This window comes from Dromaius novaehollandiae, chromosome 10 (assembly GCF_036370855.1).
Source record: "Dromaius novaehollandiae isolate bDroNov1 chromosome 10, bDroNov1.hap1, whole genome shotgun sequence".
Lineage (NCBI taxonomy): Eukaryota > Metazoa > Chordata > Aves > Casuariiformes > Dromaiidae > Dromaius > Dromaius novaehollandiae.
The window spans coordinates 3,737,558-3,751,431 of NC_088107.1; the positions used below are offsets into that span (position 1 = coordinate 3,737,558).

A 13,874-nucleotide genomic window follows, 5' to 3' on the forward strand; every position below is an offset into this window, starting at 1 on the left:
CTCGATTTCTATGCAAAGTAAAAAGTTTTAGGATGTCTCATTGTCTGTATTAGGGTCATCTGAATGCTGTACAGAGACATAAGTCAGAGTCTGGGATATTTGAAGAAAGAGGGTTCGAGTTAAGACCTTGATTGGGTTAGCTTAATCCTCTTCTAAAATATCAGTACACGGTCTGTGCAAACTGCTTCATAAATCACAGGATCATGTATTAATAAGAATCTCCCATAGAAATGAACCACAGGTTTATTTTGTGGTGTTTTGTTTTCCTTTTTTTTTTTTTTTAAGTGACAGATCCAGAAAAGCAGCAAAGAATAGACAGGCTAGTCTATAAAACTGCCTTGGAGAACAGTGTCTTTGGTTTCAGACCTAAAGAAGGGCTTGTAAGCCGGAAAGTTTGTCTGCTTTTTCTGGTTAGTTAAATAAAAAATATAGCTTCTTCCCACAAACTGTGCAGTTCTTGTACCTGCAGAGCATCGTGGCTACCAGATCATCGCTTCTTAGAAAACAGAAGTAGTAGGAGCTTCGGTCTCTTCTGATTAAAGTGAAACTGTAATGGCTCTCAGCAGACAGTGAAGCAGCTCATGAGCTACGGAAAGCTAAATATATCATAACATGTTGCAGCAGCTACAGATCTATGGGAACTCAGAGATTTCTTAGAGCTGCCGTTGGTGTTTTACCCAGAGGAGGCTGTTTCCCGTGTGAGCTTTCCCGGGGCTGCACCTAGGTTTCCCTGGGGATCGGGATGTACCTGGAGGAACAGCGTGCTCAGGTACTGCTCCTGCTGCTCCCGGGGGAGATGGCTCAGCCCCGCGGCTGACCTCGGGGTGCTGCAAACCCCCGCGTCGGGTGCGTGCTTACCTCCTTCAGGTGGCTTCTCGTGGGTGGCCTGCGTCCTTGGGTCATTTTCACTCTGTCCCGAGTCACGTGGTCCAAGGAAAGGCTCTCGTCTACTTTCACCTTTAGAAGGGGGGAAGAGGAGGGAAAGAAAAAGGGGAGAAGCCCCTTAATTTCTCAAGATATGTCTATAAAGTTCTCAGTTACATATGATGGGGTGCAGCATTTGCATCTAGTGAGGTTTTTTGAATATTCACCACTACAATCTTCACCTCAGACCTTTATCACAGTCTTGCTTGCAGCACCCTGCGTGTGTGAGATGAATGTTTTGGGTATCCATCCTGTGGAGAGCTTTGTTGACCTAAAAGACCCTCCAAACCATAGCATCCAACCTTCAGAGGTCTGTAATCACTAACTTTCCCTCTACCTACAGGGCAGGAGAGGGAGGACACAAGAGAGCTTTGTCATCCTCAGCGCAGCTGGGGCTTGGAACAACTCCTGCGTGTGGCAGAGCACAGGACTGAAATTGCTGTTGCCATCTTAGAGGTGAAGGCCCATTAATAACCGTGACCTGACTGCGAACTGTATCAGCAGTTCTTCGTAATAGACCTTCCCTTGTACAGCTCTAATGACTGCAGGAAGCTGCATAGAAGGTGTGAGCAGTGACCTGGATTAATTGCAACTGTGGCTGAATTAACAAATTTATTTCCTGGAATCAGATGAGAAGTGCACTGCCTCCACACGTGGGCCATGGGGAGGGAGGGCTCAGCCCCTGCACAGGTATCTCGCTGCGCTGGCTCTGCGACCGCTCCGGCCACCCTCCTGCACTGCCTGGGGCTGGGGAGATGCTGGGGGCTTGTCTTTGTCTTTGTTTCGCTTGTCTTTGCACCACAAGTCTGTAGGACAGGAACGCGGGCAAGGGTCAAATAAGGATTCAAGAGGAAAAATGGGTCCCAATCCCTAGCTGATGTGGCAGGGCAGATCTTTCAGCAGAGAACAGCTAATCCAAGCCAGCTCAGGGCTTGACCCTTTAGCTTGTGCCCAGTCTGTGCAGAAAACTTAAATCTAAGGTCTGATCCTTACTGGAATGAACTGGAATTAGAGGCTGCTCTCTCTGAGAATTTGGGTCCACGTAAGAAGTATAACCCCCAGGGCCACAGGGAAGGGAGGTAACCTGAGGTCCCCCCTCGCCGCGCTGGGGAAGGGGCGTGCAGCGTGCGCTGCAATGTGCCCGCGGAAGGCACGGAGCTGAGCGCCCGCCGGGCAGCACTGCGCCGGCACCGGCTTGCTACAGCACCGCATTGCAGGACCCCGCATCTCCCACCCGCGGTAACGTGAGAGCAGACCCGGCTGCTGAGCGCTCTGCTGCTCCGATTTGTAATGTCTTCCCCGGCTGCCTGCTGCTCCCAGCTGGTCCCTTTAATTACACGTGCTGCTTCCCACTGGGTCCAAGGGCCCAAGGAACAGCCACGCCACGCCACCAGCAAAAACCTGACACTGAATGTGATCTGCCTACGCAAAGGAGGAGCACGTTGCAGCCTCTCACCCAGCTTCTGTCCTGTGCGGAATAAAAGCAAAACCTGGATTGCCTAAATGGGAGCTTTAGTTGCCATGATATAGCTGGAGCCTCCGCTCACTCCAGTTTCTTGTGAGCATCTCTGAGTAACAGCCTCCAGCCCAAGCTTTCGGAGTTTGCCTTCTCTAGCACCACATCTGCAGTAATGCGCCCTTCTCTCAAAACTTTTACTCGTTGCTTTGGTTTCCTTTGCTGAAGAGATCTTGCTGATTTCTTCGTCCCCTAGTCACCCTGCCCATTTCTTCTCGTGTCATTCCCATAGTGGTGGTTTTGTGCACTTCCTGTCTGTTACTGAAACAACGGAAGAGTAGATACTGCTCCTCTGGTTTAGTTCAGGGCTGGTGACAAGCTAATGGGGAGCAAAGCAAGATTACGTCAGGCTCCAAGATGTGCAGTTTTCATCCTCCTTCTGCACATCAGGATGAGAGAAGAGTTTGGGAGTGCAGGTGTGCTGGGAGCCAGGCAGGTTTGGCCAAGGCCCCAGAGCGTAGATGGTCTGAGAAGCCATAACTTTCCGCTAGACTTCTCTCCAAACTGCAGGCAGAAGAGCTGGCAGACTGGGTTGCTTCAGATTCTTTCCAGCCTTGAAGACTGGGCTAAATCTTAACCAAATACCTCAGTTTCCAGGCTGTTTGGTGCTGAGAATCCTGACAGCATGGGGAGGACAAGTCTTTCCAGGCTGCAGCTCGGGCACTAGCACAATTCAGAGCTGCAGCTGCTGCCGTGCACCAGTCACGTCCACAGGGAGAGGAGAACACCCCTGGATTCACTGAGGGCCAGATCCAAAACCCACTAAAGCCACCAGACCATCTCAGACCACCTCACACTGACTTCAGCAGGCTCCGGTGTCCCGTGGCCCTCTCACGGAGCACAGACCGTGCCTCTGGCACACCAGGTACTCATCCTGCCACCCCTTCCTCCCTGCATCTAGAGGAGGTAACCATGGCCAGAAGAGAAGGAAATGTAGCATGGTGTAGAAGGGAGGATGTTCCAGCTTCTCAGGGTAGGAGCTGAAATGACTAAAAGCCCTCAGCCCTCGGGGATGCACCTTAGTCTGCCTTGCATACCAGCTCTGAATGGGCTCTCTCTTTGCTTTGCCTGTGCCAGGCATTCAGCCTGGGGTCTCAGGCAAGATCTGCTTTTAGCTAAAAAAGCAGTGAACGTGAACTGACACAGAAAAACATAAGTTTGAAAACTGTTCGTCTTACCTCATCAAATATTTTGTTTTTGCCTCTATTGATCCCTTCATTAAGAGCTTTTATCCATGATTCCTTTTCTTCCAAAGTTGAAGCTTGAAATTTGATATCATGAACCTGCAAGAACAGAGAGACAATTTTGCCTAAGCATTACTTGTCAAGAACAGAGAGGTAGCTCTCTGCTCTCTGTATATCACTTCAGTTTCTTATATAACATGCAGTTCCAGCCCGTGTTTAAACTACAGATTCCTTTGCGCTTTGGCAAATACTTCACTTCATAGCTCTCATGAACAGAATTTTGTTATGCTGAACAGTTTGTTGCTGTAGCTTTATTTTTGCAACTGGTAATTAAAGTAATAAGAAAGTAAGAGTTTCTTCCTTCTGCAAAATGCATGAAAAAGCTCTTGCAGCAGCAGTGAGTTGTTTATGCAGTGAACGGTCAGACTGTATAGAGAATTAGACTGAATGTCTAAGTCATTTTGTTGTTTTCAGGTGCAGTAAGATACTTTTCTCTCCCACTTCCCCACAGGCAGCAAGCAGAGAGCACTAGGAAGCCTGCGTGCAGTGGGCGCTACCTGCTTCCCTGTTCCTGCAGCTCTGCAGAAGGGAACTGAGAGGGGAATCTGGGGCTCTGACCTGGGCTGCGCTAACCCTGACTCTGCTGAGCACGGACATGACGAGGCGTAAGGGCAGTGTAAGTGAAAAAAATTAACTGCACCTTCTGCTTGTGACTGAAAAAACAAAGCAGCAAACACTACAGACATGCATTTTCCAGATTTGGAACAGCTGTTCTAAGAGTAAGGAAAAAGGAGGCCAGACGAGGGAACTGGCAAAAGGCATGGGACACAAATAAGGATTGGAGCAATGGGAGATTGTATGTCCTGTCCTCCAGCCAGCCAGCTTTCCCCTTCCTCTAGGGGAGTCCCATGGCCATGCTCAATGTTTTGAATCTCTTATCGACCACAGCAGGAAAAACAGATAGAGTGTTATGTATTTCACTGCTGTATTATCTGGGTGCTTCACCAGTATTATGCAGCTTTGACCCAAAGTACACTTCAGGAGAAGTATCATCTCCACATTACAGGTGACTTTATGGTAGACTGGCTTGGATCCAAACAGCTCTCTATGGTGCCTTAATCCATACCACGCACTCACACAAAAATATTCTTACACTAAAGAACATGATTAAAGTTGCAAAATTGAGCACTGAAAAATTAGAGAATCCCAAACTTGCCTGGGTGGCCTTAGCTCAGCCTGCTGTGCATATTCATCTTATCACCATCCCTAATGACATGGGTGGTGCTTATTCCGGAGTTATCCCATAGCGTGTGTTATCCTCATGGGTCAATGGGTCAGTATGTCTTATTGATTGTGCTTCTGCTCAACCCTGCCCTGAAGACAGAATTACTGATTCCCCTGATGACCTTTTCCTTGCTGCTCATCACTACAATACCTGGGGGCTTCACAAATTACTTTTCAGAGCATCTGAAATTATCTCTCTCTCACAGATGTGGAGAAGAGCTATGGAGAGGCTCATCCAAAACATGTAATAGTCTTTGGACCATTTTTTTCAGGGCATTTAACATCCTATAGGTAATCTGCACCTTCCCGTTGCCTTCATGAGCAGTTGTAGTCTCAGTCTTTTTATAAAACTCAGAATGTTCTGAAATCAGACATGCAGAAAATGACAACACAAGTGATGAGCACCTCTAAAAAGTGTGGTGAAAGTAGCTTGCCCAGGATAGCAGAGGACCTTTTTGTGTATAATGTCCTGAGGCTACTTAAAAAAAAGAAACAGGAAATACTGAGATTCCATGATGTGGTGTCCAGGAGGATCACAGCAGTGTTGGAACCTCCAGACTGTATGAAATGAGGGTGACAAAATGAACAGTGACTGATAGTCCAGTCCTCTTGGCAGCCCCCTGTTTTGTTGATGGTACCTGGACCTGCAGGTCTCAGCAACTTCTGAAAGCTTAGACTGGTACCTATGCTGTAGGTACCCTAGCTCATCCCTCCACTGGGATGCTGTCATGACCACAGATGTGTCATGAACACAGTACCATCAGAAATTTTGCAGACCTAAAACCTCATCTCTTTACACCCAATCCTGCTGTTTAGCCAGAAATCTACTGCCCTTCCTTTCTGCATTCATTCCTCACTTCAGTGCAGCGAATAGCCATGGTGTTACATTTGCACATCACAGTCACAAAGTGCAAGACCCTCCCAACCGGCACGGCAAGCAGGGAGTTAAGAAGCAATTTTGGGAAAGATTATTTATTCGATTAGTTTGCACGTAAGGTGATGAGGCCACATGTCTTCCTAATAGCCCAGAGGAGAGGTTAGGGCATGAACCATAGCACTCTGGAAAAAGAGCTCTTTGTCTGGGACACAGAAGGATCATGCTAACCAGGGAACCCAAGGGAAGGCAAGGCTCCAAAACATAGTGACAGCCAGATTTTGTTTTAGCCCAAGCAGGCCTGTTTTTGTGTGTGCTTAAAAACTTTTTTGTTTGGAAATGGTTTTGCCCCTAAGCTTTGTGATTATAAAAGCTTATGAGAAAGCTCTACTTGTGAGCAGCTGAGCCGTCGCGCTGCCTGGCAAAGACCTGGCAGCCTGCACCACAGTTTAGAAATCTTCGTACATGTTGTTCAAGAGAAGGATTCCTGCTTCACTTCAAGCTTCCTCTTCTAATGCCACTTTCTGTGCCTCATTCTTGGTCCCTGACAAAGGGCTCTGGCCTCCCAAAGCAGAGCCTGTGACTAAGCGCTGGTGTCAGCAACTGTGCGGCAGGGCACAGTGAAGGCTCTGGGGGACTGTTCATCATTAATGAGAAGCTGAGGTGTCCCTCCGGCATGCAACTGTGCGCCACACGATTTAACGCTGACCTACCGCTGTGGCCGCCTAACAGAGACCCAGCAGACAGTGGGGGAAGGGGGCGGTTGCGGAAAGATGCTCCCGAGGCAACAGCACAGGACTCAGCGGAAGGAGCCCTAAGCCCCTTCCTGGCTGTTCGGACTTGTTCTGCGAAGGAGGACAAACAGCACTCTGTCCGGGACCCCGCTCCCCCCGCTTGCTTTGTGGAGTGGGGCGGTGCGGACAATGCCAGATTCATGCTGCTGCAGCCCTCTCCCTCGCTTTGCCACTGAAACAGCCAGAGAAGTCCCCGCGCCTGTGATGCAGAAGGGGCAGCCTTGAAGGCTGCAGCAGGTTCCTCCCAGTATACCCAGTTCTCTTTCTTTGAAAACTTTTTTCCTCTGTAGAAGGCCGTCCGCACGTACTGAGCGAACGTCAGGCTGCCGGTGCTCTGAGGCTGGCACCCGGGATGCTGCCAGACACTGTCTCATTGTTTCCTTGCAGTCCCGTGTCTGTCTGCATCCATCTGCGCCTCGTGTCCTTGACCCCGGGCAGCGGGGAGAGGCGGCTGACAGCGAGTGGAGTGGAAGCTCTCTATAAAGCAGGCGTCTGCGGAGAAGTCGCAGCAGCGAGCTGGAGGAGTTGGTCTCCATTGTGCCTGCCACTGGGGCTCTGTGTGCTGGTGTGCGACCTCCAGCTCTTCTACAGACAAGGAACAAAAGGATTTCTCTTGTCTGTATTTTTACTCATCTCAGTATTCACAGATATCAGAGGATGCACCTGAAGATGGATGCACCACACACAACTTTAGGCAGGGTCTTTTCTCCAGGGGCAATTTTAGGCAGAAAGTCAGTGACACCTAATCCAAAGCCAGAGGGCAGCAGGCAGGATAACACATTTGCTCTCTCCTCTTTGCTACACCAGCTGAGACTGAGTCATGACATAAACAGCAGCCTGGTGTGCCAGTAAAAGTTGTCATGGTGAAATCTGATGCGATAGTGACCACTCAAAGCCATGAATACGGTGTACGCAGTTTACTGGAAGTTAGAGCACAGCCCAGTCAGTTCCTGCTGAATCACTGGCGAGATGTCGTGGAACAAAAGAGGCTCACACACAGGTCGCCATCCGCCACGGGGACAAGCAGAGGCTCCCTGCTCACTCCCTGTCTTCTCAGTGACATTGGTCTTTCTTTAAGCAATGAAAGACCTCCTGGCTATGCTGCCCCTGCTTTCCAGGAGACAGATGTGTTCCCAGGGCCAGTCTGTCTACCTGCACTAAGTGATTTAATGGACAAGCTCTGGAGGATTGTATAGGTGCAGTTTAAGACATTTACCAACACTAGCTCTGCTCTGAGCTTTTCTGCTAGATGTTGCTGATCTGTAGCAGAGGTGGATGACAGAAACCTGTGCCTGGTCTTCAGCTGTTTCAGTGCAAAGCCTGATACTGGCTTCAGTTGCCACTGGAATTGGGCTAAATTGGAGTGTGAACTGCTTGTGAACTGCTGGCTTAGGTGTGGGAACGTGTTCCCCTCCTCTGACTTTTGATACTGGGTAGTCACTTCCAGCAGAGCACAGCAGGGTCAGTAGCATCTCAAACCTCCCAGACAAGCTGCATCGAAGTCTGTCTGCCAGGCATGAGGTCATCTCCTGCCTTCTTCTGCATGAATTTGGGTTCTAGTCAGGTTGGATCATGGATGGAGAAGTAGAGGCAACAGGATTGCCAATTAGGGGATTTTTGCATTTTTTCTGCAGCTGAACCAAGAGCTACCTCATCACTGGAAATAATGAAGCATCTCAGCCAAACTCAGCCTGGGCACCCCCTGGGAGCAGATTCAGGGCACATGTGCTTCACTACAGCCTACTGTAGGTTCCAGATTGGGCCCTCAGCAAAGGAAGCCCATGTACCATCAAAGTCCACCGAGGCAGAAGTGTGCAGTGGAAGTTTCCCCCCTAAACATGGGTGCCGAGATTGTGCCTGGAAGCGCTAGCAATGGGGTTGTGGGAAGCTGGAGTACTCCCTCATAGACTCTTTTCCTTACTACTGCCCTCTTTCTTCCCATTCTTCTTCCCTTTAGCTGAAGGCTTTCAGACCTGCCGAATACCAAACTTGTGCCAATCTCCGTAGTCTCTAAGCAATTTACACCAGGCATCGTTTACACTGCTCCCTGCATCGTGAGCACATTTGAAAGTCTCCAAGCCAAGGTTGCTGCCCTCTCTTACAAGTTCTCCGCTCAGCTCTCTGTATCCAACAGATTTCATTTAATTGCTGCGGGTGGAACGAAGCATTTGAAATTTCTGAAGAGAATGGGTCTTTCGCACACTTCCAGCTTCCTTTGCTGGAGACTTGAAGCTCGGGGGACGGCGCTTTGTTTCAGCTGCACACAGGGAAACTAAGCAGTGCAAGCATGCGACATGCTCCCACTGTCATGGCTTAATGAAAATTTCACTGCTGTGACTATGGCAAGCAGAACCTAGGGTATTTCCATCAACGGTCATTTTTAGCAAGGCAACTTATTTATTCAGGTGCAACTCTAACTGCAGAGGGGTTTTAACTGTCTGCTACGTCGAAAGCAGAGTTATGCAGAGCTCACAGATCCTTCAGACACTGGGGGTGGTCTGAATAGTTTCTGTTTTACTACTTGCTCTTTGCAAATGTCCTCTGCTCTTTGAAAACATCCCATCAAAGGTTTCAAAACTTGGTTTCCCCCAGAGCCAAACCTGGGTCCTTGTTTTCAACAGGGAAACTCCCATTTGTACACTGAAATAGAAATGGCCTTTCCTAGCTCGCTTCTAAGTCCCACGGGCTCTTTCACTTTCTTCATTCACTAGAAGGAGAGGAGGCAAAGAAAACTCAGCAAGACCTGGAAGACCCTGGCAAGCCAGTTCTCAGGGTGATTTTAAGCTGCAGCACACACTGTGGATGGCAGCAAGTCTCCCAAATGGAAAATGTTTAGCTGATACATATCGCCACAGCTGCAATTTCAAAACAGAAGAAGGACAGTTGTGTACATTGGCCTCCCAATTGAAGCCTGTTATAACATCTGCAAAAGTATGTTGTGTGTCAACACCCTTACCAGATTCCCAGCCAAAAACAGGGTGGGAGGGGAGCTACAAACAGGGAACTTTTCATTTATAAAAGTCCTTGCTTTCACCAAAAATGCCTTATAAAAAGTGGCCTCTATCTAGGTTTCCATTTAAATAGTGGCATGACAAACAGGGGAGCTGTAAACATGCCAGCATGCCACAAGCATGAAGTTAACCTTCTGGTGCAGATTTTAGGCATATCTTTCTCCTAGCAAGATAAGAAAGGTTTAGGAACAGGTCTCACACCCTTTATTGATTCCTGCATCAGTGCAGAAACATATGCAGCTATTACACTTTGCCCCTATTTGCAAATAATAATAATTCATGCTAAGTCACCCATCCTTGAGCACACAGGCTTCTACTGGCCTCCCTGGGAAAAGGTGTGAACACAGATGGCACAAAGCAGCAGAAGGCTTCAGCAGAGACAACTGTAGTGGTTCAGTGACCTGCTAGGAAGCCCACCAAGCCCAACAGTTAGGCACTTTTGATCTAGGATTGACAAAGCTGCGATTAACCAAATTGTGAAACAAATGCTAAACCTTCACTGAACTGGAGAGACTTACGTACTGTTCTTGTGTCCCAGGGCTAGGCAGGAGCTCACTAGCACAGGGCTGAAATCTCCAGTCTACCACAGCCTACGTCTGTGGTGCCTAATTTCACTTCTTTCCCTGATACAGACTGGATCCACTTGCAAAACAAACATCATTTACCTTCTCTCTCCACCCCCCCACCCGAGTCCACGTGTGTGTTTTGGGGCAGGACAGTCCTTGTTTTGTTTTGAGTGAAGTTTGGCACATGATGCTCTGAACTCAGCTGGGGTCTTGATGCACTATTACGTGAATAAACACTAAGTGACTGGAATGAAAGAATAAGCAACAATGACAACAATGACTAAACAATCTCCATTTATTTAAACAAAATGGAGCTAAGGGAATGCATGCAAGTTGACATTTTTGGCTGTTCATAATCTTATGGAAATTAATACATTTTGTCCTTCACAACCTATTAGTTCTGCACAGGGAGATGGAATAAGATCTCTTAGGCCAATAAAATCACATGGAAATTAGAATGTAAATCAAATGTGAGATGCCTCAGAACAACAACAGAAACATCCTAGCCCATAAAGATGCTGAAAAGAATAACCTGCAAGTAGGAATCAAGGGGACCTTCCAAACTGTGTGTGGTGATGAAGAGCTTACATGGGAAGTAAGGCGAATGTTTCCTTGCATACAGAGTCAGTGCTCAGGTAGATGTTAACTTTTTTTGCAGCATCAGCATAGTAATTAGGTATTGCATATGACTAGCTACTGCCCAGGAACCTAAGGCTGTAGTTTGGTGAACTCTGCAAAATATATCTTTTCTTCTACAAACTGTTTGGGTGCAAGCAACTTAGCACTGGAGTTTCTCAGATCAATGCTTCCGACTCCAGGAAATGTCTTAGTATGCGGATTAGGATCATTGATTTCACTGGAACTTGGGCAGAGCTGCTGCATGCATGCTGGCTGGGACAGGGACACTTCTCTGCCCCCGGCCCTCAGGGGAACAACAGGGTATGGTCTTTCTCCACTGCTGAGAGAATACTGGAAGAAAGAGGATGACAAGGCAGGAAAAATATCAAGACGAAAAACTTCCGCTTAGAAGCTTAGTAACAGGAAGACCCTTTCCCTGCCACAAGAAGAAAGACAGTAGCGTCTTCCTCACACATCACAGACCACTCACAGCTATAGAGCATTTCTTCCCAGCTGCCATACGACTAAATCTCAGAGCCTTTCACTCCCAAAGCACCTGCTCTGGGCAGAGCTGCCCGGGGGCACATTTTGGAGCTGGCAGGATTTAGGGTGAAGAGAAAGGCAATCCTACCTTCTTACCCGGGGAGCGGATTAAAATGAAACGGTTTTTCTTTTTTAGTAGCGCACGCAGCTCCTGGCATTTGTCATAACTCTCCAGTTCCACTGTTTCTATGCATTTCTGTTCATCCTGCAGAGAGAGAAGGAAACATTATTATGAACAGGAGGCACTGAAATCAATTACATACCATCAAACACTGCATGTCGTCCTATGGCATCTGTCTGAAAGCTCTTTTGCCTTAAAAACAATCTGCATGCAGACAGCAAGCCCGCCTCAATCAGGCTGGTATCTCACTAAGAAAACACGCTAGTTTCTAGGCTACAGGCCGTTTTGTGGCTCGTGGTCTGTAATAGCTGAGCAAATAACATGCTGTGGACAATTACACCAGCCTCTGTCTGCTCTGTTGGCCTCATCAAGGGATCTGCAGCTGGGAACAAGGTGAGGGAGATCTTTGCCCATCCTCCTGCCCTAACACACTGCACTCTCACAAAGCTTCCTGGCAGGATCTCAAATCGCTCCCCAAGCTTTCACTTAGCTTGACCACACTAGCCTCTCCCCACAATGCACAAAGCAGATGTTATTCTTCCTTTTTGTAGGGAAGATGGGACAAGCAAAATGACGGCCCAAGCCTGTGGCAGAGCAGAGATAAGAGCTGAGCCCTGCTGACATGCTGAGCTGAGGCCGCCGGCCCTTGTGTGAGCAAGGGCAGCGGGAGCCGTGTGCTGCTGGAACACACTTCTCTTGTAGCTGTGCTCTGAGCTGTCAAAACGCTTAGGATTGGAAATATGGTCCCACAAAGCCAGCAAAACTGTCAGGGCCAGTGTCTCACTGGGGAATATGTCTCTCTGGTGTATCTCCCCTGATGACTGAATGCCACAAACTTGGCTCATTCCTCCTAATAACATAACTAAAATTCCACACACGGCGCGTGGCTCGGCTCAGCTGCAGAGCGCCGTCCCTCTAGTTCCTTTAATAGGAATTGCAGTGTAACACTGAGCAGATAATATTCTTCGTGTCACAGTAGCCCAGAAGAAACCAAAGCTCCTTTTTGCTAGGTTTTACACAAATACGCAGTGAGGATTGCAGGGCAGCTCTTGCCAGTAAAGCGCTATAGTCAGCACATCTCATGAACCTATTGCCATCCTAAATTAAAACCTCTGTCCCCAGCTCAGACTCTGCTCTGAAGCCAGCGCCTCGTACCTGCATGTATCTGTATTTAGCAATCGCTGTAGCAGAGGAGGGGTGTAGGATGAGGAAATGTGTCGTAGCCAGGAAGTCGCTGCGTGGCTGGAGGCAGGGAATGGAGAGTTCGGAGGGAAGTGGGCTGCGGGGAATTTCCTCCGTTTACCACTTGACATTTAAGTCACTGTGCAGAGCTCGGGCTGCGTTCAGTGTTTTTAACCCTCCTGTCTGGAGACGGGGGCCCAGCCGAACTGATGCCGGGATGCAGAGTGAGTTCTGAGCCACTCAGGGATGTCTGGATCTAATTTAGGTTTATTATTTTAATGACATTACTGCTTATTTCATTTAACACTGAGTAGGTGAACGTGACCAGAGAAATGGGAAAAATGTATATTAGTAGGAGGGTAAAACCTAGCAGAAAAAATCCTGCTGACATTACCGAGCCCTTTGAAGGCCCCAGGTTGCCACAGGGCCGGTGCGGTTACTGGCTCCGACATGAAAGTTTGCTGGGGTCAGGATGTAGGTGGCTCGGCAGCGCTCTGACGGGAGACCAGCACAAGGCTCCTGCAACACTCCCCGTGCTTGGAGCGTGGCTCTGCGCCCAGCAGAGCTAGTGGCTCTGTGTCACCCTCCTTGTCCACACCATCCTCCTGCCTCTTGGATGGGGAACTTTCCTCTGATCCCACATAAACCGCCCTCCACTTCCTAAGAGCAGCCAGGGGCTGTGACGGAGCTGGGGGACAAGGAGGACGTGGCAGGTTAGACAGCTGGGGCTGTGCCACGACATCGTCTCCGCTTTCAGCGATCCCTCTCCTCCCGGGGGAGGCTTTGGGGACTACGGCCTGCCCAGGGACTGAAGGCAGCACGGAGGGGGACAAGCAGGACCCTGCCGCCCAGGGGCACTGACTGTCTTCACAAGCAATGGCTCCTTCATCTCAGAGACGGAAACTTCTCAAGTTACCCTCTGTGGGGAAGGCAGGGAGAGAGCAGCCAAAGAAGAAAAAAACCTATGTCTGAGGCAAAGTAAAAGCTTCAGAGTTCAGGGAGTGCCAGCATGGGGCTTCTGTCTGTGGTTCACCCTTGGCGAGTGGCCAGCCCCTCTCTGCGTGCCCGGCTGGGTCACAAAGAGATCCTTTATATCCGTCCTGCACAACTGAGATACCGGAGGGGCTGACCCTGCCGCAGCCCTGCAGGTCCCTCCGACCTCCTGGGACCGGAGGAGGCTCAGCATTAGCCAGCGTCCAGGTCGCTTCCAGAGCCTGGCCCCTACGAGCAGGGCTCGGGCACGTGTTCTGGACGAGC

At 49.0% G+C, this 13,874-nt stretch overlaps 1 protein-coding gene across 2 annotated transcripts in view; it reads right to left on the bottom strand.

The window, feature by feature from the left end:
- PLEKHO2 (pleckstrin homology domain containing O2) overlaps positions 1-13,874 on the bottom strand; it is a 31,171-nt gene that overhangs the window by 7,173 nt on the left and 10,124 nt on the right. For both annotated transcript variants that reach the window (XM_064517886.1, XM_064517885.1), the window contains exons 3-5: positions 11,403-11,519; positions 3,619-3,723; positions 859-957 (exon numbers count right to left, since the gene is read on the bottom strand). In XM_064517886.1, the coding sequence (XP_064373956.1) occupies positions 859-957; positions 3,619-3,723; positions 11,403-11,519 (321 nt within the window). The remainder of the gene's footprint in view (positions 1-858; positions 958-3,618; positions 3,724-11,402; positions 11,520-13,874) is intronic.